At 42.6% G+C, this 24135-nt stretch overlaps 1 protein-coding gene across 1 annotated transcript in view; it reads left to right on the top strand.

The window, feature by feature from the left end:
• Positions 1–24135, top strand: part of Ctnna3 (catenin alpha 3) — a 1282010-nt gene that overhangs the window by 29089 nt on the left and 1228786 nt on the right. The window contains exon 2 of the mRNA XM_050141069.1: positions 13318–13421. Within this exon, the coding sequence (XP_049997026.1) occupies positions 13323–13421 (99 nt within the window). The 5' untranslated portion in view covers positions 13318–13322. The remainder of the gene's footprint in view (positions 1–13317; positions 13422–24135) is intronic.

Genomic DNA, 24135 nt, shown 5'->3' with positions numbered 1-24135 from the left:
AAGCGCCCGCCGAGCCAACTTGAGGCCTGAATTTGTTTTGTTTGTTGTTATTTTGTTTCAAATTAAGGTTGGTAAGAACCCCCTTCACCATTCTCTGATTATGCGGTGTCTTTCCAAGCTACTGCCCTCAGGGACTTCACATGCATTTGAGCTGTCCTGTGATACGCTGTTGGTGTGTTGAAACCATAGGCTCACTTTGGACTCAGAGCAACAACAACAACAAAAACCCACAGCCACCTTGAAAGTATACATGGAGGCCACGTTAGTCCTGCCTTGGGTGTTTAGACTTGATGCCTTGCGTATTTATGCTGTAGCCGAGTGTTATTCTGTTCTGAGTGATCCAGCGAAAGCCTCTCTGATGTTTACATTTTAGATTATCTTCTTTGCTTTCACGTCGACCAATATAGCTCTTTGGCTTTTAGAAAAATGGATAGGATGGTATATTTTTAGAAGACAGTTTGGTGTTATGCCCCTTTAGAAAAATAATAGCAGGAGGCCCTATGTCCTCCCCAGTCATGTTTCTTGACCAGGTTTACAGTTCTAGGCACGAACTCTTCCTTGTGGAGTGAGCCTTGAGTACCATCAGACAATTGTTGTTTACTCCATAACCGTCATGTCACCGCTACACCAGTGGGCACATTGGTAGATGGGTCATCACTGGGATGTAGTGATTTGAATGGAAATGGCTCCCATTGGTTATACATGTGAACACTTGGTCCCCAGCCAGTGGTGGAACTGTTTGGGAAGGATTAGGAGGTATGGAACTATGGAACTGTTGGAGGAAATATGTTGCCTGGAGCAGGCTTTTTTTTTTTTTTCTTCATGGTTTCTCTGTGTAGTCCTGGATGTCCTGGAACTGACTTTGTAGACCAGGCTGGCCTCAAACTTAACAGACATCCACCTGCCTCTGCCTTTCAAGTCCTGGGATTAAAGGTGCGCACCAGCACCACCTGGTGGAAGCATATGTTTTGATTTCTGTTTGGTTCTTATCAACTTACCTTTGTGGGAGGAGGGAACGATCAATTGGATAATTTTTTCAAAGAACATTAATGAGACAACTTTCCCAGGGCTTAATGAAACAGCATTTCAAATACCACACTGCAGGAAGCTCTTAAAAGTTTCTGTTACTACATGCCTGTAATATCCAATGTTTGTTCTAATATAGACTGTCCTGTTCTGTTGAAGCACCTAAGTTTTGGAAGCTGAGGAAATGAAAAACTACACTCTTGAGGATAAAGGCTCAGTGCACTTAAGGATTGTAACCCCAGCAGGGAGCAGGGAGCACCCCTCTTCCTCACCTCTCTGGATTGATTTCAAAGGGCTCAAGGTCCTGCAGAAGGTTGTTTTTCATCCAGATTTCTCCTCTCGATTCTTTGGGCATACAACATTTCTAATTAGTCGGCATGCAGGAGTTATGCTAGATTTTAGTCAAGAGATTGAATACAAGGAGGCCCCAGAGGGGAGCTCCGATTTAAACTCTCATTACGAGGACGGAGTGGAAGCAGTCTTGAATAATAATTATGGGCTGTACAGATGTAATGTTTATGCTAAATGCACACAAGCAGATCCGGCTATCTTACAGAAAATGGAATAACAGCATCAACTAATATTGTCCAACCCTTGCTAGGGGCCAGAGATATGGGCTAAACTATATAAGCTACTCATGTCTACATATGCATCATTTCACCTTAAAGTCTCTGTGGGGAGGGTATTCTTATTATTCGCACTTAACAGTGGCAGAACTAATATTCAGAGAGAGTCCAGCCGCTTGTCTAAAGTTCCCAGTGAAGGCCTAGAGAGGTGGCTGAGTCGGTCAAGATGCTTGCACCAAGACTGGCAGTCTGGGTTCCATCCTCAGAACCCACATGGCAGAAGGACAGAACCAATTCTCATGGCTGTCCTCTGACCTCCACACTTGTGTGTGTGTGTGTGTGTGTGTGTGTGTGTGTGTGTGTGTGTGTATGCGAGCATGCACATGTAGGGAAATATATAGACGTAAAAGCCAAGTTCCTGGTAAGCAGAGAGCAGAGCTTGGGTTTCAGTAGACAGTCAAGCATCAGTGCCAATGCGCTTAATCACGGGGACCCAACAGTGCTGAAATGTTGGACAGTTAAAGAACAGAGTGTGTCGGGGGCAGGAGATCTAGCCCTCCCTCGCTGGGCAAATAGTGAGCCTTCCTTCTCTCAGCTGCAGGACTGCACCTACTCTGAAGGTGCCTCAGAGTAGGTTCCAGTTCACCTGCCCCGATAGGACACATTTTTATAGTTCACGTGAAGGCAACATCGCTTTGTGGTTGTGTCAATTACTTTTCTGAAGTGATATGTTTAACTACCCTGACAAAAGCAACTTACAGTGGGAAGGGTTTACAGTCCCTTTGTCATACACAGGGAGGAGGGGAAGGGAGAGGAAGAGAAAGCCCATTTGCAGGAATTGGAGCAAGGCTATTCCCTCTCAAAACCGCAGTGATGTGCTTCCTTCAAGGCTGCACATCCTAAAGGGTCTACAGTCTTCCCAAGTTGAGGACAAGTGAAAATACACGAACCTGTGGGGACATTTCTCAATTTAAATCTTTTCCCCCCTCTATGGCTGATATGCTATATCAGAGATATGCCACGGATTTGGAACAAGGCTATACCCTCTTGCACAAGCCTCAAGCCACACTTGCAGTCCTAGACAGAATATGAGAAGATGAATTTGAAAGTATTTGCATTCGCTGGTAACAATCCTCTGACCCAAGCAGGTCTATTTCTAGCCATCTTAATCCCGTATGGGGTCTCACTCTATCCACAATCCTTCCTTTTTATTTATGTGCATGTATATGTGTCTGTATGAGTACACACTACATATATGCATGCGTGTCTGTATGAACATATACTACATATGTGCATGTACGTGTGTCTGTATGAGCACCTACTACATATATGCATGTATGTGTGTTTGTATGAGTACATATTACATATATGCATGTACATGTGTCTGTATGAATACATACTACATATATGCAGGTGCCTCTGGAAGCCAGAAGGTGTCAGCTCCCCTAGAGCTGGAGTTACAGGAGGTTATGCACCTGGTCTGGGTGCTGGAAGACCGGTAAGTGCTCTTAACCAGGGAGCCACCTCTCTAGCCTGCACTCTTGTTTTTTTCTTTTGTAGGGAGCTAGTGCAATCCCTATTGAGGGAAGTCCTGAGTGAATGTGTATTGTTTGGCATGACCCAGCCATGCCAAGGACCAAGGCCACGAACTCATGGGAAACTGGCCAAGTCTTCCCCTTAAGGGTCAGGCATGGAAATGAGATAGCTTTCCTCTGGTGCAAGCATGAGAGTTTATGGATGTTTGACCAATGTGTGCAAAAACTAGCAGGCACAGTTTCCTCCTCCCAGATGCTTACAGCCTGCGACTGCTAGCCTGCAGAGGTTTCTTGCAGAGATTAGCTAACTCCTCTCCCTGAGCTTTTCTTTATAAACACTCCTGGTTGGTGCAAGAGTTGGGGTCATTCCATTAGAGCGCACATAGCTCGCTTGACCCAGTTTTTCTGTGTGCCTGTGGTTTCCTCATTGTCACAGGCTTCCTTCATTTCCTGGCTGCCCCTAGTTAGGGTTTTAGGACAAAGCCATTGAGGGTCATGTCATGTTTCTTACCATCTTATCTTATCCATTGAGGTAGGGGCTGTCAATCAAACCCAGAGTTCACCAGTATGCCTACTCTCACTAGCCAGCTTGCTCTTCATATTCCTCATCTCTGATTTCTAAGGCTAGGAATATAGGCAGTCTGCCATACCTGCCTGGCATTTTATGTGTGTTCTAGGAATCTGAACTCTGGCTTTCACATTTGGATGGCAGGTGCTTAACCACCTCACCAGTCCACTCTGTTTCTTCTCATGCTGGCAATTCTGATATTTATTCTCTCAATCTCTCTCTCTCTCTCTCTCTCTCTCTCTCTCTCTCTCTCTCTCTCTCTCTCCTTCCCTTCTCTGCCTCTCTGCCTGTCTCTCTGTCTCTTTTTTGAGACAGAGTCCTACTTTGTATTCCTGGCTGGCCTGGAACTTGCTATGTAGATCAGGCTTGCCTCGAACTCAGAGATTCACCTGCCTCTGCCTTCTGAGTTTAAAGGTGTGTGCACACTTGTGTCTGGCCCTCACATTCATATTTGCATTCCAGATTGATTTTCCCAACTCTGCTCTTAAACATCCAGCTTTGAACACAGGTGTTTCACTTAGTTGTCTAATGTCCAACTCTGTGTTTTCAGATTCTTCAGCATCCCACTATTCCTGTGTCTACCCTCACCCCAGTTAGTGGCAACTCTCTTTCCAATTGCTCTAGACAAAAACTTGAATTGTCTCTATCATTTGTTTACTCAGGAATTCCAGTTGGGCTCAACCATCAACATGTATCTGCACTTGGCCTGATATGGCCACTTCTGTTGCTGTTATCCAGGTCTAAGCCATTATGATCATCTCTAACTTCCACTGTCAGTTTGATTGGAGGAAGAATCCCCCAGGAGGTCTACTGTTTGGTACATCTATGAGGGTGTTTCTAAAAGTGATTAAGTGAGGGGTAGGGAAAGCCCTATTCTAAGCGTGGCTGGCAGCACCAGGAACTGGGGTACCAGATGGAGTGTGAAGGGAGCGATAAAGACAACTGGGCATCTGCATGCCCTTTCCCTGCTTCCTGACCAACATCACACACCAAACGTCTCTCGAGGCTCTCTATGCCCTGCTGCTGACTTTGAAAGTGACTTTTAGGAGAGCTGGGAGCTGTGGAATAGAGGGCGAGTGTGGTAGGCAGAGTGTAATTAGCAATTCTGGTGGGAGTGTGGAAGGCTGGAATGACAATAGGAATGTGATCTCCTAATGTCCTTCCCTGTTGTTGCCAGGGCAGGAGAAAAACACAGCCCACGGTGTACCGTAATAGAGACACGCTCAGGGTATTAGATGGTGAGCCGTGAGCTAGCCCATACTGATTGATGACAAGCTCGTGCCCCTCATAATCCACCACCATTTCCTGCATTCAGAAATGAGTGGTAAACAATTTTAAAGTAATTCAAATTTAATTTCAAGCAGGGCAATAGAGTGAAAATTCAGACATTTTGTGGAACAAAAGATAGGGAAGGATTGGGTAGGTTTGCCTGAGTTTTGTTGCCAGAAAGATCTATTACTTCTGTCAAGAGATTCGTTCTCCTGCCTAAGATTCTGAAAACTGGAATTTGGTCCTCGTCTCTCACCAAATCAACACTTTTCCCACTTTATAAAACCATCTCTGCTGGGTAGGGGTTAAAAAGTGGTAGATTTGAAGTCAACTTCAAGAAGACCTTTGTAAAAGCAAACGTCCTCGTTAAATGGTGTAGTAAGACCCTCATTATTTCTACTCACCCAAGCCTAGAATATTGTTGAAATGATGGCTAACTATAAGAGAGTTTTTTTTTTTTTGAGTATTTGGAGGTCCTCCCTACCTCCTAATATTTTATAGATTATAAAACTCCAGTGGTTTAGGATGTGACACTTATTGTGTGGCAGGAGCTTTGCTCTGGGCCTGTGTTGTCGTGTTTCTGTGAGAGGCTAGTCACGAGTGGACAGGCTTTGACCTTTCCTCGGCTTCATTTGCAAACTCCTGCAGTCGTACCACGCACAGCCCGATTTCCAATCAGTCAGGCTTACTGAACGGGACAGATACCAAAGATCAGAAAGACTTTTTATAAGAAACCGCAGTTATTCATAGAATAGTAATTATGAACAGCCAAGGTCCTTCAAGGGCTTGGTTTATTATTTTATAATTTTGTCATGGAAAAGTAAACTTCTGAATAATGTTCTCCACCTGATGTGAATTAAATGCATGAAATAGTCTTAGGAGGTACCTTGATTTAATTAGGTTTATATTTTATCTCTTTGCTAAAAACATTCTACACATGTTGTGCATAATTTTTCCTCTCCCCATTTTTTCTCCCTTGCTTCCAGTTTCTAATGTTCGGTGCAGCTTTGGAAGCCCATTATGAGTTCTGCAGCAGAGACACATTTTTAAAGTTTGATGATGGTTCAGTTCATTCTTTTGGTTGACCACAATGTCCCCCATCTTTGCCCCTGAGAGGGAAACAAATGTCAAGAACCTTGATTTCTTTTTTCCCCCAAAGGGATATTTATTTCATAAAAACATTTACTTATTTTATGTGTGTGCTTTGCCTGTGGTACATATGTGAACCATATCTGGATCCCTAGGAGATAAGAAAACTGAATCAGGTCCCTGAACCTGGAGTTACAGACAACTGTGAGCACCATGTGGGTGCTGGGGACCAAACCCTGCTCCTCGGTAAGAACTATCGAGCTAGCTGTCCAGCCCAGATTATTTCATTTTTAACTGTGTGTCTGCACACACACGCTCACCCATAGAGGCTAGAGATATCAGATTCCCTGGAGCTCAAGTTATGTATGAACTGCCTGAAATGAGTGCTGGGAACTGACCTGGGGTTGTCTGAATGGAAATATGTGTTCTTAATCACTGAGCTATACCTCTAGCCCAGCAATTTTGATTTTTATGTAGCAAGGACCTGTCATAAGCAGGTTAGCAGGTGAACAAATCATTTGATCAGACTGTACTGTTATATACCAAAAGACATATTTTATTTGGATTGACTCTGGGTTACATATTGAAGTGCATCATTTGGGGGATGGAGTGATGGCTTAGTGGGAAATAGCGTTTGTTACTCTCCCAAAGAACCGGGTTCTAGTTCTAGCACCCACATAGTGGCTCACAACCATCAGTTAATGCCAGTTCCAGGGGGCCCAATGCCATCTTCTGACCTCTGAAGTGGTGCACAGATATACATGCAGGCCACTCATACACATTATCTTAGGGTTTTATTGCTGTGAAGAGACACCATGACCATGGCAACTCTTATAAAGAAAAACATTTTTTAAATTAAATTAATTATTTTTTAAAAATCTTTTCTCAATTGTAGAACTCAATAAAAATACAAAAAACTTTTCTCATTTTACATACCAATTCCAGTTCCCGCTCCCTCCACCTTCCTCCAACCCCACCTCCCGTTCACTCCTCAGAGAGGATAAGGCTTCCCATGGGGAGTCTATAAAGTCTAGTACATCACTTGGAGGCAGGACCAAGGCCCTCCCCACTATATCTAGGCTGAGAAAGGGTATCCTAAAGAGAATGGGCTCCAAAAAGCTAGTTCAGGCATCAGGGATAAATCCTGGTCCCATTGCCAGTCGTCCCACAGACTGCTCCAGACACACAATTGTCTTCCACACTCAGAGGGCCTAGTTTGGTCCTATGCTGGTTCCCCTGCTGCCAGTCTGGAGTCAGTGAGCTCCCCAAAGAAAAACATTTCATTGGGCCTGGCTTACAGTTTCAGAGCTCTAGTCCATGGTCATCATAGTGGAACATGGCAGTGTGTAGGCAGACCATCATCATCATAGTGGACCATGGCAGCGTGCAGGCAGACCATCATCATCATAGTGGAACATGGCAGCGTGCAGGCAGACCATCATCATCATAGTGGAACATGGCAGCGTGCAGGCAGACCATCATCATCATAGTGGAACATGGCAGTGTGCAGGCAGACCATCATCATCATAGTGGAACATGGCAGCGTGCAGGCAGACCATCATCATCATAGTGGAACATGGCAGCGTGCAGGCAGACCATCATCATCATAGTGGAACATGGCAGCGTGCAGGCAGACCATCATCATAGTGCAACATGGCAGCGTGCAGGCAGACGTGGGACTGGAGAAGGAGCTGAAAGTCCTACATTTGATCTGCAGGCAGCAGAAGGTAAAACTGACTTGAATTTTTAAGACCTCAAAGCCTGCCCCCACAGTGACATACTTCCTCCAGCAAGGAAGTATAGTGCCACACTCTATGGGGTAAACATTCAAACAGAGGAGTCTATGGGATCCATTCCTATTCAAATCATGTGACACATTAAAAAAAAAAGTAGGCCATCATGGTAATGTTCTGTCAGTTTTGATATGTCTTTGTTACAAGGAAGAAAAGTGACAGGTAGAATGATTGAAAACCAACTCAAGCCAAAACATTCCAGTCCTTTGTTGCATTAAGAGAAAACATGTGTTAGTAGTGTTAGGATTTTTTTTTTAAAGAATATCTTCTATATTTTGAAAGAATGTCTGAGAAGAGAGACTATGCTTTTAAAGAAATTATACAGTGAAAAGGAGTGAGACATATCATAGTAACAGTCTAAACCAAAAGGACATTGACTGTATCACACATCACCTAGTGGTGATGCACACTACTATTGATACACTTGTGATCTATCTATCTATCTATCTATCTATCTATCTATCTATCTATCTATCTATCTATCTATTCATCCATCCTAATACAACCTGAATAATTATTTTTAAACCAAACTGGCTTTTAAAATATAAAGGAAGGCTAGGTGGTGTTGGCACACACCTTTAATCCCAGTACTCATGAAGCAGAGGCAAGCAGATCTCTATGAGTTCAAGATCATTCTGGTCTACAGAGCAAGTTCCAGGATAGCCAAGGCTACACAGAGGAATCCTTTTCTCAAAAAAACAAACAAACAAACAAAACCAAAAACAAACAAGCAGACAAACAAAACAAAGAAGAAGGAAAAAAGAAAAAAAAAGTAAAGGAGAGCCAGGCATGGTGGGTGTCTCATGATTGTAGTCCTAGAACTTGGGAGTCTGAGGGAGGAGTGTTGAAGCCAGTCTACGTTATATAGTGAGTTCTAGGCCAGTCTGAGGTATCAGCTGGGTGAAACCCTGTCTCAGAACCAAGAACGGATAAACAAAAAGTAAAGGGATAGCAGTCCTTGTAAGTGACTTGCGATGGAGTTCAGCACGGACTGAGAACAAGGACACGCTTGATTGCCTTGAGGTGGGGAGGGAGCCCCACGTGGGCTGTTTGGATTATGTTCACTAAGAGAACTATCTAGAAAAGTGCCGTGTTTCAGAAAACTTGCTCTATCTCTGCAATCAGCTATTCTGGTGGTATTTATATAAAACTGTCAACATTTAGTGCAAATGAATATATATAGTATATAATGTATATAGTATATTGTAGTTATTTTAAAAACAGCAAGGGGGATGCTGGGACATCCCACTCGATTAATAAAGTGTCCTTCTCCTCCCACTTCAGTCTGTGTATTTACTTTCTCGTGTCAACTGTACAACGTCTTGATAGTGTCTGTGAAGTAGAGAGCATGCACTGTTGCCTTGAATAGTATAGAAAACCTCGGAGCATATGACTGTACTTAAGTGCCTTTATCAATTATTAAGTTCGTCATAATTGGTTCCTTTGAGAATTTCAGTATAATTATCCCTGTTTTTAATATTAAACTTCACTGAAGACACATGAAAGAATAAAAGTATTATAACAATATTTGATTATAAGCACATTTGAACTGCAGTGTTTAGATTATGTACAAATATGATGCTAAGTCACTGGGGAGAAAATTTCTCAAGAATATTTCAGATACACAGTTAAAAATTCTTTGGCAGTTTCACACATGTCTATAAAAAATTCAGTGATTTTTCACTCTTCAAATTACATTACCACCTCTCACGCCCCTTCCTCCCTCTACCACGGAAACCCTTCTTTGCCCGCCCACTTTCATGTCTTTGTGTGTGGCCCATTGAGTTTAACTGGGGTTGCTTGCATGAGCATCAGCAGGAGGTTATTTCCTGGAGCATGGGCAACATATGAGTGGCTACACCACTGAAGAAAATGATGCCCCGTCCTCAGCAACCATGAACCGCCGACAGGGAGGGGGAGGGGTGGTGGGAGCCCCTCCCACATCCATGATGTGGAGGCACACTCTCGTTCAAGTAACCACAGCTGTATCATTATAGCCATTGCAGTTTTATTACCATTAATTTATGTATCTGTGTCGATATGTATTCGTTGAGTTGTGTGTGTGGTGGCACACACCTTTAATCCCAGCACTTGATAGGCATGTAGGCAGATCTCTGTGAGTCCAAGGCCAGCCTGATTTACGTAGAGAGTTCCAAGAAAGCCAGGGCCACATATCGAGACCCTCCCTCAAAAAGCACTAATAAAAAAGGAAATTATAGAGAGTGGCCATGTGGGATGACATCTGAAGAGCAGTAGGCTCATGACTCCTGGACTCTCCAGCATTTACTTCTATTTTTGTTTAAACAAATTTTGTTATCCATGTCAAAATTATACAACACAAAGGTAAGAACCAATATATATGACTACTTATGGGATGTTTCTGTGTCTCATCTCTCTCTGCATCCAGTTCACACCTTAGATGGCACTCTTGGTGAAGTGTTGGTCTTTCCACTTATCCATAGACATAGGGGTCATGGATATATTTGAATACACACAATAGCAATGTATGGATCTGTGGGATGGACCCAGGAGAGTGGGGAGATTGGCAAGCAAACCGGTGCTGGTTTTATGGACCAAGGATGGGGTAAGGGAAGCGTCTGCGGGAAAGTCGGAGGAGACTCTCACCGGTGGGATGGGCAGGCACATGGACTCTACCCTACAATTCTGAGGTGGAAACACATATAGAAAAGAGAATAACTCGGTCTTCTAGGATTATTGAGATTAGGGAGAGCCTTGAAAAGATTGATATTATGTAACTCTGTACCCGTCCACCAGCTGTCTGATTATTGCCAATTAGTGAATTAAAAAGAGAACCATTACTTGCCCTTCTAGTTAAAACTCCTGACCAGAGAAACTAGAGCAATCTTCATACTTTCTATTTCTTTTATTTCCTTCATGGTTCCAGGGAGATTGTTAGGGTGTTTTTATTTGGTGGGGGTCAATTTACTAAGCCCAAAGCTGTGGGAAACTGTGTGGGAGAGTAGGTACACGCTAAGTCAGAAGGTTTTCTATTGATAGGTGCATATTTCTGTTCATTATAAGTTTTTCTTTTCTTTTTAAAATATCTATTTTAATTTTACGTGTGTGTATGCATGCCTGAGTGTATGTGTCTGTGCACCATGTGTGTTGGGGTGCCCAGAGAGGGCAGAAGAGAGGTCAGATCCCCTGGGTATGGAGATGGTTGTGAGCTGCCATGTGAGTGCTGGGAACTGAACGTGGGTCCTCTGAAAGAACAGTAAGTGCTCTTAACTGCTGAGCCTTTTTTCCTTTATTTTTTAAAGTAGGTTAAGTTGATCTATCTGTCTGTCTATCTATCATCTATCTATCTATCTATCTATCTATCTATCTATCTATCTATGACTTTCCTCTATCTATGACTTTCCTCTATCTATCTATCTATCTATCTATCTATCTATCTATCTATCTATCATCTATCTATGATTTATTTTGGTTATCTCTGTGGACACCGAGTAAACACTTCCTGAGTGATGATTGACAGACAAGGGTTAATACAGATTTGTGGATTTAGTAATTTAGTTAATAGTGTCCATGGCTGATAGATTAGTGTTGGTGTCAGTTTCAATATGTTATGAAATGCCAATCATGATTATGTGATTAAGAATTGAAAATCTCAGCAATTGGTTCGTGTGTGTGTGTGTGTGTGTGTGTGTGTGTGTGTACATGCTCATGTGCATGTGTATGTGCAGGTACAGCTGTGTTTGGTGGTCAGAGGTCAGCGTCTGTGTTTTTCACTTGCACCCTTCACCTTATTTTGGATTATTTACTGTATTAATTGTGAGCAGTGTGTGTGCATCTGGTGAGTGTGGAGAGCAGAGAAAAACTTTGCAGAGTTAGTTTTCCTTTTCTACCTTTGCGTGGTTCTGAGGGTTGAACGCAGGCCCGTCAGGTCTAGCATTTGTCCTTGCGGAGCCATCATGCCAGTCCTCAGTCTTAGGCAGGAGAAAAGGTGTCTCATTGAACCTGGAGCTTAGCAGTTCAGCTAGCCCGGCTTGCCAGCAAACCTCTGGGGTGCTTCTGTCTTCCTGTTCCTCACTGTTGATTGAATCATTGTTGGTTCTTTTTGCCTCCCTTTTACAGGCATGATGGGGATCCCAACTCAGGACTTATGCTTACAAGAAGGGCACTTTGTTGGCTCAGCCATCTCCACAGCCTCTCAAATTATTATTATTAATTTTTGGACAGGGTCTTATTATGTAGTCCTGACTGTCCTGGAATTTAGGATGGTCTTAAATTCACAGGAATCAGCTTTCTTTGCTTTTCTTGGTGCTGGGGTTAATAGTGTAGACTAACACAACTGGATGAGGAGGTTAATATCTTAAAGAATCATTTATGAAAATTCTTTTTTTTTTTTTTTTTGAGACAGGGTTTCTCTGTGTAACAGCCCTCGCTGTCCTGGAACTCACTCCGTAGACCAGGTTGGCCTCAAACAGAGATCCACCTGCCTCTGCCTCCCGAGTGCTGGGATTAAAGTACCATGCCCGGCTTAACAATTATTCTTCTTACGTTGTCTGGTGACTTGGTCACTTCTCTGTTGCTGTGATGAGACATTACGGCTATGGTAGTTCACAGAAGGAAGAGTTTATTTGGGCTTGCTTATGGTTCTGGAGCTTTAAGAGTCCATCACGGTAGGGAACACGTCAGCAGCTATAGCATGGGGCTAGGAACAGAAAGTTGAGAGCTCCTTTCTTTGACCACCATCACAAAGCAGAATGAGCAAGCCTTAGGCTGTCAAAGCCAGCCCCTGGTGACATACTTCCTAAACCTTCCCAAACAATGTCAACAAGTAGCAGGGGAGCCGAGGGAGGGGGAAGTCTTCAAATGCTGGAGACTATGGGGAACATTTCTCATTCAAACCACTGCATCTTGCCCAAATATCAGGGCTTTCCAATGGGCTTCTTATTTTTCTCTAATAGCTATTCAAATTCTTATTGGTTTCTTCTCTGTACAAGAAAGAAAATTGCCCAATCTCTTTCACAATCAAAACTCTCATATAAGCAACCTTGAAAACACCTAGACACACACCATGTGTCTTTGGGCTTCTAATCTAAGTCTTGACAAGAATGGGCAAACAGCAAACATACAAAGTCCCTGAGCATCACCGATTCATGGAAGTCAGATGACCTGCCTACTGTCAGATATGTATCAACAGATCAGCAATAGCTTTCAATTAAGACTACTGATTAAATGGGAGCCTGTTCGATAAGTTTGAAAGCCAGTTATGAATTTACTAGCATACATTAGAGCTAAGCCCAGGCAGCATGCGAGCAGACAACATCTTGGGAGCCTCTTGCTTCTCCTATGGTGGATTTGGCACCCTGAACCTCAGAGGACTGAAAAGACCTGCCAAACGGAAGACTCACTTATTCCATGATTGTCAGGAACCCTCTGCGTTGGAAAGAATTCCTCCTCATTGATAAGCCTTGTTTTATTCTGTGTGTGTCCGTGTACAGGCACCATGTCGGCAGAAGCACCAATCCCCCTGAATTTGGACATTCACGACCTGCAGATCCAGACAGTCACTGTGGAGAAGCTGCTGGAGCCGCTGATAATCCAGGTAGGAGCACTTCGGGTGCTGCAATGTGCTACAGCTTGTGTGTTAGCAGAATTCAAGATGGTGGGAATAGCACTGAGTCAAGGGTGGCTTTGGCTCTAGGTATGAATGACTACAGCACCTAACAGCATCCTTTGTTTAAACTGGTATCTTCTGGGTGTGGTGGAGCACATCTCTAATCCTAGCAGTCCAGAGGCAGAGGCAGACAAATAGATCTCTGTGAGTTCAATGACAGTCAGGTCTACACATGGAGACCTTGTCTTAATTTCTCCCAATAAACTGGTATTAAAATATAAGAGTATGTATTTGATTTTACTAATATAATTCTGAAAGTTTTCCCTCAGATTCTTTTTTTGGCATTATTTGCAATATTAATACACACACACACAAAATAGGGTCTATGTGGATCAGAGTGATCTCTAACATATGCCCCCCCCCGCCCCCCGCTTCATCCTCCTTAGTTCTGGGATTGTATGTGTGTATCACAATGTTAAGAGCTGTATATAAGCCAGGCAGAGGTGACACACCCCTTTAATCCCAGCACTTGGGAGGCAGAGGCAGAAAGATCTCTGTGAGTTCGAGGTCCCTTAGAACTTGATAGTCATGAAGGATGCTGCTATATTGTTATGGGCAGAGAAAGGGTTGTAAAGAAACTACATTTTATTTAGTTTTTGAGACAGGGTTGCCCTGTGTAGCCCAGGCTCACCTCAACCCCCTTGCCTCAGTTGGGGTTCCTTCCAGTGCTGGCATCAGCAGAAGGCATTGTCACAGCCTATCGGATACCACCTTTTACATACGAACAGAAGCTTTGGTCAAGTACCTTGCTGTATCAGTCAGTAGGAATTCGCAGGCAAAGATACAGTGGGCACAACTGTGTGTGTCCTAGTATGTTCTAAAGCTATCATAACCATCTCTCTAAATGATATTGGTTCCACCTAGATAGTTAAGAGGATGCAAATGTTCTGAAAGAATTTTATTTAATTGGAAAAGACAAAACTCTCCTAACTGTGCGATCGTGTTCATGTGAGACGCAGTGGATGTGGCACCTGGGTGCCTACTTTTCCTGTCTGTGAGGGAGTTCTCAGTCACTAATGCACTGCTGACTTTATCTTCCTTCTTGTCCTTGATGGTTCTTAAATGTTTATTGAGTTCTTACAAGAGGCTCAGCATATCACTCTGCCAATGCCCCAGCTGAAATTTTCTTATAGGTCTTAGCAATATTCAAATCATATGAAACTACAAATATTAATAATTTATGGACTGGTTGCTGTGTATAAGAACTTTCTCATAAAGCAGATTCTAGCATAACAGAATTATGTGGATGCACACTTGGCCTTCATCATCATAGGGTTCTCCTTGTAAAACCCCAGTAGACTTAAAGTCTAAGATTTATTATTTTAAAATAACTGACCTTATAGGATTGTATACTCAGCTTTTAAAAGTCTATTACTTAAAAATACTTATTTTTCTGAGTGTGTGTGTGTGTGTGCAAGTCAGGAGTATGCAGATGCCTTCAAGGGTTACAAAAGGTTGGACCCCCGGGGGTTGGAATTGCTAGTGGTTGTGAGTCACCTGTTATGGGTGCTGGGACCCAAACTCTGGGTCCTCTGTAAAAGCACTTGCTGCTTTTGCAGCATCTTGAGCCATCTCTCCAGCCCCTCATCTGTCAATTTTGTCCTATATCATTTGTCCATACAGTAATTTCTTTAAATTATAATAAGGTTGAGTTTTTTCCTGAGAAACATTGTGCTAGAAATACTATAATTTCCCCCCTGAACATTTAGTTCATATATATATATATAACATTTAGTTCATATATTGTGTATATATATGTGTGTATATGCTTCATCTAACAATCACCATAGCCAAGTTAATGAATATATTCATCACTGTCCATAACTATTATTTTGTATTTGTGTAGCAAAGACACTTAATGTGTATCTAAACTGTAGATTTGTTTCATCCAAGCATAGAATATGTGTTGTTAACTATAGTTACTATGCTATTCACAAATTAGATTCCCAGACCTTAATTCATCATATGTCTGAATATTTGTATACACATATGTGCATACATAGATGTTCCTATATATACATACTCAGTATACACATATGCATATGTTGCCAAGGCTACCTAATCCTCCCAAACAGGAGGCGTGGCAGGCCTGCACTATCCGCTGAGTTTACATTCTGTGTATTATAAAGGTCTGAGAAAATCACTCACTATTTTACTGTCTTAGGAGGAAATAATGCACTAATGTTTGTTCCTTGGTAGCAAATTGAATGTGTTTTAATTTTCTTTGCCCTACTCCAGGGAGATTCTAATTTTTTTAGTGAACTTTGTCAGAAAAACAAAATAAAGCCAGACATAAGAGTGCACCCAGAAGAAAGAGATAGGAACACTCTGAGTTTGAATTTAGCCTGGGAGAGAGAGAGATGATAGATAGATAGATAGATAGATAGATAGATAGATAGATAGATAGATAGATTTTTTTTTTTGTCTCTCAACATGAAAGCATTCAGGAACTGGCTTAAGCAGTACTAATTTCAGGTTTTAGTGCCTTTTAGACAGCAATAGTTAATATAAAACTCAGCTGTCACCAAAATGTTTTAAATTGCCTTCTCAGTAGTGGGTCTCAATTTGAGTTCAGTGAGAACATGTCCCGTGCCTGTCCTCAGAGCTGCTTCACTGTGCATCCCCAGAAAAGACAAGAACACTTTTGAATAATCAGATATAAGGCCGCTGTAGTTGTTTTACCCACGTGAACCTTGAGAGCTTGCTGTCTTTGGAAGAAGGGACCTGGTGCACGATGGAAGGTAGGCCGAGAGGAGAGTCTGGCTCTATCAGGTTCGCTGTTAAAGGTCAAATATTTAGATCTGCATCAGTGAACAGATTCCTTCAACTCTGCATCAGGAAAATCCAACAGTGTGAGTGGGATGGGGTAAGAAATGATGATGGCGTGAGTGTGACCCAAATAATCTTATCTTTGCATGAAAATGTCAGCATGAGACCCATTTTATGCATGAGCTATGCGGAGAAAAACATTTTTTTTAAAAGAAATTTAAAAGTCCAGTCCGCAAAATCAGGCCTTACATGCTAAGAATGGTTCCTCATATGATCAAATGATCATTTATTTCATGGAAGACTATCACAGCATCCCTTCAAATAGCTGCCTTTCTCCCATATTTTGATATTTTAGTTCTAGTTTACTGTGTGATAAATGAGAGGCATGGCTCTTAGGTCAACACGCCCCCCCCCCCCGAATTTGTATCGTTCGACCAAACTTCCCATTTTCCATACCCCCTCTTTGAGATCCTGAAAATCAGTATTTTGTGCTATTTTGTGATTTCCCGTGTGAGACTGCAGTGCTTTCCTTTGTGCCTGTGGACACTGTTGACTGCAACAATGAAAATGTGGTTCAGGATAAAGTCTCCAGGTTCATTCACAATGACAAGTGGCAAGAATTGCTTTTCCTAAAATTGCTTAATAATAATTATGTATGTGTATATATAATTTGATTGATTTCTGTATCAGTGGGCTCCTAGGTCCTGTCCTTATCTTGCCCCTTCCAGAGAGTTCCTAGTTTCAACAGTTGCATGGTCTGTGCAAGCAGATGATACAGTACTGATCATGCTAAATGCATTTTAATAGAACTGCATCTCCTTTACATTAAAGTTACCAGTTTAGTAGCTCCATTAAAAAATTCTCACGTTTCCTCATTGTTTATCTTTATGTCAAATTCTTTTACCCGCGAAGTTGTGCTGGAATTACTTATCTTGGCACATAATTCAAAATCAAAATTACGCTTTAATTGTGGAGTGATTGGTCATGGATACCAACTATGCTGTCGCTCCGAGTTCTTAATTCATCTATGCATAAATCTTTATTCTGCTCCTTTTACAGTAATCAGAGTCTTCCCTGCCAAATCTGATTCATCTTTCATCTTTTTTTTTTTCTCTCGAGCACAGGTAAATCACCAGGTCATTTTGCAGGGAAGCTCAGCCCGGGATAGATTTCAATCATTCGCCTTCATTTTCTCAGTGTGATAACTTACACAGTGCATCCCTTTGCAATAAATTCCTCCAATGGGTCAGAAATAATTTTTTTCTCAGCAATTACATTTTTATGATTGCAACTGCAGGCATCTGCATTTTATCACTTTTGAGATCGGAAAGTGGCAGTGGAGTGCAGAAAGTCTATTTATGCAGAACTGCGCTTCCAGGGGTTTGCACCTCTGCGCTGCCTCTCCGAAGGGGACATAAACCGCTAGATCATGCCGAAGTCATTATGTAATGGATCCATCAATAATCTCATTTTCCACGAAATATAATCTTCCGTGCATCAGATTCATATTGAATGTGTGTTAAAGGAATAGTCTTAAAATCTCTTAAAATAATAAATCCCTTTATAAAGTTTTTTTTTGGCAAAAGTTCAGATGTATTTTTACGATTTAAATACGTTTCGCATTTTAAAGAAGCAAATACAGGACTAGAGCATCAGTAATGAACATTATTTTTATGGCTCTCGTTACTAACTCTCATATACCTCATGGCTCTGCCCCATTTCCACTTCCATACAGTCTCCTAAATATTTACATATATAAACACACTGAGTACCCCAGAGCTCACCCCAGAGACACACCTCCTCCAACAAGGCCGTACCCCCTAATCCTTCACAAACATTTCTACCAACCGGGTAACAAGTATTCAAATATATAGGTCCATGGGGGCCATCACCACAAGGAGAGACATGAACAGTGCCAGTGGCAGCTCCTTTAAACACAATGTTTTAATTTCTCGCAGCCATCTAGGGAGAATTCTGCTGTACTCCAACTCAGAAAAATTTCTTATTGAGTCCCAAAACCAAAAAGAAAGAAAGAAAGGGGGGAGAGAGAGAGAAAAAAAAAGAGAAAAAGCAAGCATTTAGGTAAGCAGTCACATACACCAGTTTATACAAGTGGCTGCAAGGGGCTCAAAGAGCGAATTTCCCTCTCTTCTCCAGACAGAGCTGGTTGGCTTCTGACTCACCAGAAGGACTTCTGTCACCTTTGGGTGTTCTTAATCTCCAAGAACAGAATTTCCCTTTATTTCTTTCAGAAAAAGAGAAGAAATGACTCTTTGTGATTGTTGGCCATGCCCATTTTGTGTGAACTTAGCACCATTTACTTATATTTCTGTCTTAGTTTTGTCAGTTTGGCATGAACTAGAGGCATTTGGGTCGAAAGTCTATCGAGGAGTTGCCTAGGCCACATTGGCCTGTGGGCGTGACTAGGTGGGTTTGTCTCTATCGGTAACTGACACTGGAGGGCCCAGCCCATCATGGGCCACGGCGTCCCTCGGCAGGTGGTCCTGGCATTTGTAATAAAGCTGACTGAGCACGAGACTCCGAGCCAGGCAGAGAGCAAGCCAGCCAGCAGCATTCCTCTGTGGTTTCTGCTCCACGGTCTCGCTTGAGTTCCCGACCCAACTTCAGTCAGCCATGGACCGTGACCGTAAGTCAAATAAAAGCTTTTTCTCTCCAGGTTGTTTTTGGTCAGTGTTACAGTACAGCCACAGGGACGAAGCTAGCAGGGCTTCTTTGACATCTCTAAACTTCTTACGTGCACCCTTGCTGATTATCCCATCAATAGACTGGATACCTCGACCAACCTCAAAGGTCAAAGGAAGTCCTGCAGACAATTCTGTACACACATAATGTTCTCGTAGAGTAATATTTACCCGAGTAAATATTGGACTTCTTACTTTAATATATGATCTTGAGAGTTAGTAAATTAAATGTCTTTGCAGTACTTACAGGCCTAATGCTTAATAAGCACAACGATGTTATTTTTCTGGGAGGATGAAGAAATAAAGTTTGTCATAATGTTTTAAAGTTGAAGGTGCTTCAGAACAGCTGAGTCGATATCTAATACAGTGACTTTTTCAACTTCTGCATTCTTCACAGCCAGGAAACTGCTCCCCGGGGAAAGCTGCTAAGCTAGAGCGTTTCCTGAGAAACAAATCGTTCAGAAAAAGGAAGCTGTTTTTTAAAATTAAAGTAAAACAAAGAAAAACCAGTAGTGAGTTGACTGAAATACTGTGGGCTCCAGCTGGAGCACATGTGACATTTGTCAGAGTGTCCACAGTGTCCCCAGACCTGGGGGCTCTGAGATGAGCCACCGGCAGGTGTCCGGAGGGCCGGACCCCTTCACCTCTCCTCAGTTTGATTCCTAGACCTTTTTTTCCCTCCTTAATATCAAATTCGGGTATTTCCCTACTTGCTCCAACACTGTTGTCCCCACTCCACCGGCATGTTAGCTTTTTGTCATCCCTTGTCAGCCTTTTGGGTGCTGGGATTATAAGTGTGTCCCACAACGTTTAGTGCCACTGCTGATGTTTTTATCTTTCAAAGACAGCTCATCCTTTCCTCTGTGACTTCATAGATGGCACATTTAACTTAGCTTTGAAATGTGGCCTCCCCTCACGTGTAAACAGCCAGGTGTTAGACACTGAAAAACACGACCCACCTGCTCATTAGGAGATGCAGGGGGCAATCGTGGCTGTCTCGGTGAAATGGTGGAACAGTCCCATCTCCGAAGCTGTGGTCATTTACACCGCTTGACAGGTGACGCAATCCTTCATAGAATCCCCTGGCAATCTCTGGAGATAGGCTGAACCTCCATGACTCTAGGCCAATGACGGCAATCTTCATGTTTTTTTTTTTTTTTTTTTTTTTTTTTTTAGCAGGTCCAGATAGTGAATAGCTTCAGATTTGATAGCTCATGTGTTGCATTTATGCTGTCTTCACAGTATGAGGGCAGCCATAGACAATATCTAAACAAATGGGCCTGGCATGAGAGTAGACATTTCTTATTGTCAGCAACAAGCGCGGGTCCAGATTTTTCTCCAGGGATAGTTTTCAGGTCCCTGTTCTGGAGTGACCATTTTCTGGCTGAGATACTCTGCGCTCACTCCAGAAGAAATTGTAAGGATGGGTACTGTCTCACACTCAGTTGAAAGCCTCATGGGATACAAACTGTGGTGGAGTTGTTTGTGACCAAATCCTACGAGAGGCACACAAGTCTCCATTGGCAGCAGAGTGCTAACCAGGCAATTCTGAAAATTCCTGTTACTGTTGAGGATTCTGTTAGCCCAGTGGTTTTCAGCCTTCACTGCCCACTAAGATCATCTGGAGGGCTTTAAGAAAAAATCCTGACGCCCAGGCCCCACACAAAGCTAGCTAAATCGGAATCTCAGGGAGTAGTGCCAGGCAGTCATCCTGAAAGCTCCCAGGTGATTGCGATGTGGGGATTGCTGAGCTGGACATTATATCAGCCAATGACAAGGACAGCTCTTCCTCTAGGTCTAAAGCTTGCCCTAAAACTCTGCCTTGTTATGTTTTTCTAATTTTATAACTGAATATATATATACATATATATATCTAGTATATGACAGATAGCCATGACAGTGAACATTGCAAATAAAGACTCACTAAATATGATATGTGATTTTGCAGACTTTAAGATTTATTTAATTAAAAAATGTTGTATATGTACACATGACTGCAGTTGGCTGGCGTGGGTTCTGGGATCCGAACTCAGAACTCAGGTCCTCCAGAAGGAGCAGCAAATGCTCTTAACTCCTGAGTCAACTCTCCAGTAGGCAGATGGGTTTTTGTGTTTATCAGAAATGATTTGTATTCTTAGCTTGGATTCATAAGATACCAATTTTGTTCAGGTTAGACACATTTTCTATATCCTTCACCTTGCATTTTAATATTTCTGAAATGAGAAGGCATTTCACAGCAGCTATAAACATTTAAAGTCGCCTTTCTTTTTGATGCTTGTAGGGGATTACAAATTTGCCCACAGGACACGTTTGTTTCTTTATCTTTTATAAGTTCTGGCCTTCCTCATCAGCACCTGCCCATTGGGATGGGATACATTATTCAGCTAGCAAGTCGGTGAAGTGCTGCGATTCAATGATTTCAACAGTGTCTTTTGGTAACTACGCTGTCCCTTACACAAAATGATCAGGAATAGGTGGCCGGGGTGTATCTTGTTTATGTGTTTATGCGGTGAGAGACTGGGTCTTGGGATTAGTGTGATGACCTTTGAACTTACTTCTGTGGAATGGCTGGTCTAGAATTCTCTGTAGACTGGTGACGTTTCCTCAAGGGTTGCTATTACCATGCACCAAAGGGCCTTTTGTAGAAGTCTGGCACCTCAGCCTGATCCTCAGAACCCAGGTGGAAGGGAGAACCAACTCCATAAAGCTACTCTCTGGCTCCACTTGTGAGTCACGGTACATGGGCACCCCTACACTTATACACAGTCATCACACACACACACACACACGATAAATAGACATGGTGATGCATGTGGACATACAGAAATGTGGCCGTGTGAGCTGTTGTAGCGCCAGCCTGTACCACGTGACAGTATGGTATACGGTGCCTGCACTACAGGACCTTTTGCCAGTGTCGGGCCTGGAGATTGAAACACACACAGACAGAGACACAGGTCATCCTTGAAACAGGAATGCCCCAAGAATGCTCCCTTTATTGTGTTCAGGGGCAGCTTATATAGGGATAGCCACGCCCCAGCCGAACCCACCAGAAATCACTCTCCTGCCATCAAGAACTCCCGAGGGCCTTGTGTTCAGAGCAGCTGCAGGCTGTCTCAGAGCAGGGGAAAACAAGTTGTTTACAAGGAATTCAGGATCTGGAGATTCACTGCTCCCAACAACCTGTGAGGACATGGTTAGAAGCTGGGCTTCTGGAAACCAAGGAATAGTTTCAGAAAGAACCAAGCTTCCTTGACTTCTGGTTTCTAGAACTGAGAGAAATTAAGTTTCTGTTGTGTAAACTTGCTAATCTGTGGCATTTGGTTTTTAGTATCCCTAGCAAATGAACTAACATGAGGGTTTAAGTAAAACAAATATGAAAATATGCCCGCCTCTGAAAATAAGCCATCTGATTTTGTGACCCTCCTCTCTTTTTGACAGAAAAGACTGGCTATAAGACATTTGCTTCCAGATAACTTTGAACTGATCAAACTCTAGATACGTTGTGCATGGAGGAGTTATTTATTCAGAATTTCTAAAAATTTGCTTTTTATGATAATGATTAGGGGAATTGGTTTAGAAAACACACACACACTCCCACACCTGTGAGGATTTGTATAAAAGCCCAGTGTGTGTGTGTGTGTGTGTGTGTGTGTGTGTATGTGTGTGTATGTTATGGTGATTGGCTATGTTAAGTTGCAGCATACTCCTAAACAGGATAAACCATGCCCCGAGTACTGGATTGTCTCCTGAAATGATGAAGGCGTCTGAGAAATCACGCTGCAGTACCAGAACAGAGGGAGGGTTAATCAGGCCACAAACCTACTCATCCTACCCACCCTTCAGTCGTGCACACATTCTTCCTCCATCTAAACCGGAAGCTATACTCCACAGATGAGCTAAGGTGTCGCCCTCCTCCATCCTCCCATGAAAGCCATGCTCCATAAATTCTTTTCCTGAATTTTAGCTATTTTTTTTTCCTCTAGTTGATGTCTGAGATGAGTATCCAGACCTAATCTTTTTGTCTCTCTACCTCCCACCCAGAGTCCAGCCCCTGGTTGAGGACCATCTAGTTTACCGCTGTATTTCCTGGTGGAAAGCCATGTGTCCTTCAGGGCTCTTCTTGGAAGGCCCGTTTCATCTTTGTGACTGCAGCTCTGCAGAACCTTGTCTGTCCTTACAGAAGTGTCAGCAGTTTGCACTTCCTGCTGCGGTACAGCCTGTGTGCTGTCCTCATCACCGTCTTGGAGCTTATTCATTTTTTATTTCTTAAATCCCCACAGTACTGTTTCCAACACAGTATGTGCTCAATAAATGTTTATTGCCTTGAAATGAGCAGAAAGGAGCTGGTGGTTGACTTTGGGAGACGGTTGAATGTTGATTTAGAGGCCCGCAAAGGTTCACAATCCCTCAGCTTTCCTTAGTACCTTTGTTGAGTGGGTCTGGGTTGGTTTTGGGAGTAAAGAATAGCTATATTGATCAGAGGCTTGAAGAAGACCTCTCTTCCCGCTCCTAAGCCCTGGGAGTCTTTTTGACAGGTCACCATTGAACTTTTCTGTGAATTTTCTTCTTTTCTACTTTCCTAATCTCTTTCAAAACCCTGGCAAAGTTAAGGCTTTTAACTTTTAATTTTAACATGGCTTAAATGTCATGTATCTTATTACACAAATTAAAATTAACTGAAAGGAACAAAAGTAGCCCTGAAGGTTCCTGTGAGTTACCAGAGGAAGGTTAAAAATTCAAAGCATTTTAGCTCATCAACAAGAAAAGAGATGTCTGTTAACATGGCCTTTTAATACCACGGTGATAGCAGAGTATGAAGAAGAAATTAGAGTTCGATTGGGAAAGAACACGACTATGGAGCCGAAATGTGCTACTCCAGTTGGCATTTAAACACTTCCCATGGAGCAAGTGTCGGGAGCTGGGAGTCAAAGCAATCGCTACACTCATACACCAAGCAAGAGCAAACCACAGGCGCCTATCATAGTCCCTACTACTCCTATCGCGTGATAGCCTGGCTCGCTACAAGGTCAAGCGAGGGGTTGGTTCACTAAGGATACCAGTTCAATCCTCAGTGTCTTTGGAGCATCTAGAGAAATCCATCTGGATTAGAGTCCAGTGCACTGTTGTGCGAGGAGACGGCCCAGTACACCTGATGAGAAGCATCACACAGA

Source organism: Alexandromys fortis, unplaced genomic scaffold (assembly GCF_014885135.2).
Source record: "Alexandromys fortis isolate MF-2015 unplaced genomic scaffold, M_Fortis_MF-2015_v1.1 scaffold_9, whole genome shotgun sequence".
Lineage (NCBI taxonomy): Eukaryota > Metazoa > Chordata > Mammalia > Rodentia > Cricetidae > Alexandromys > Alexandromys fortis.
This window is presented reverse-complemented; position numbering and strand designations above follow the sequence as displayed.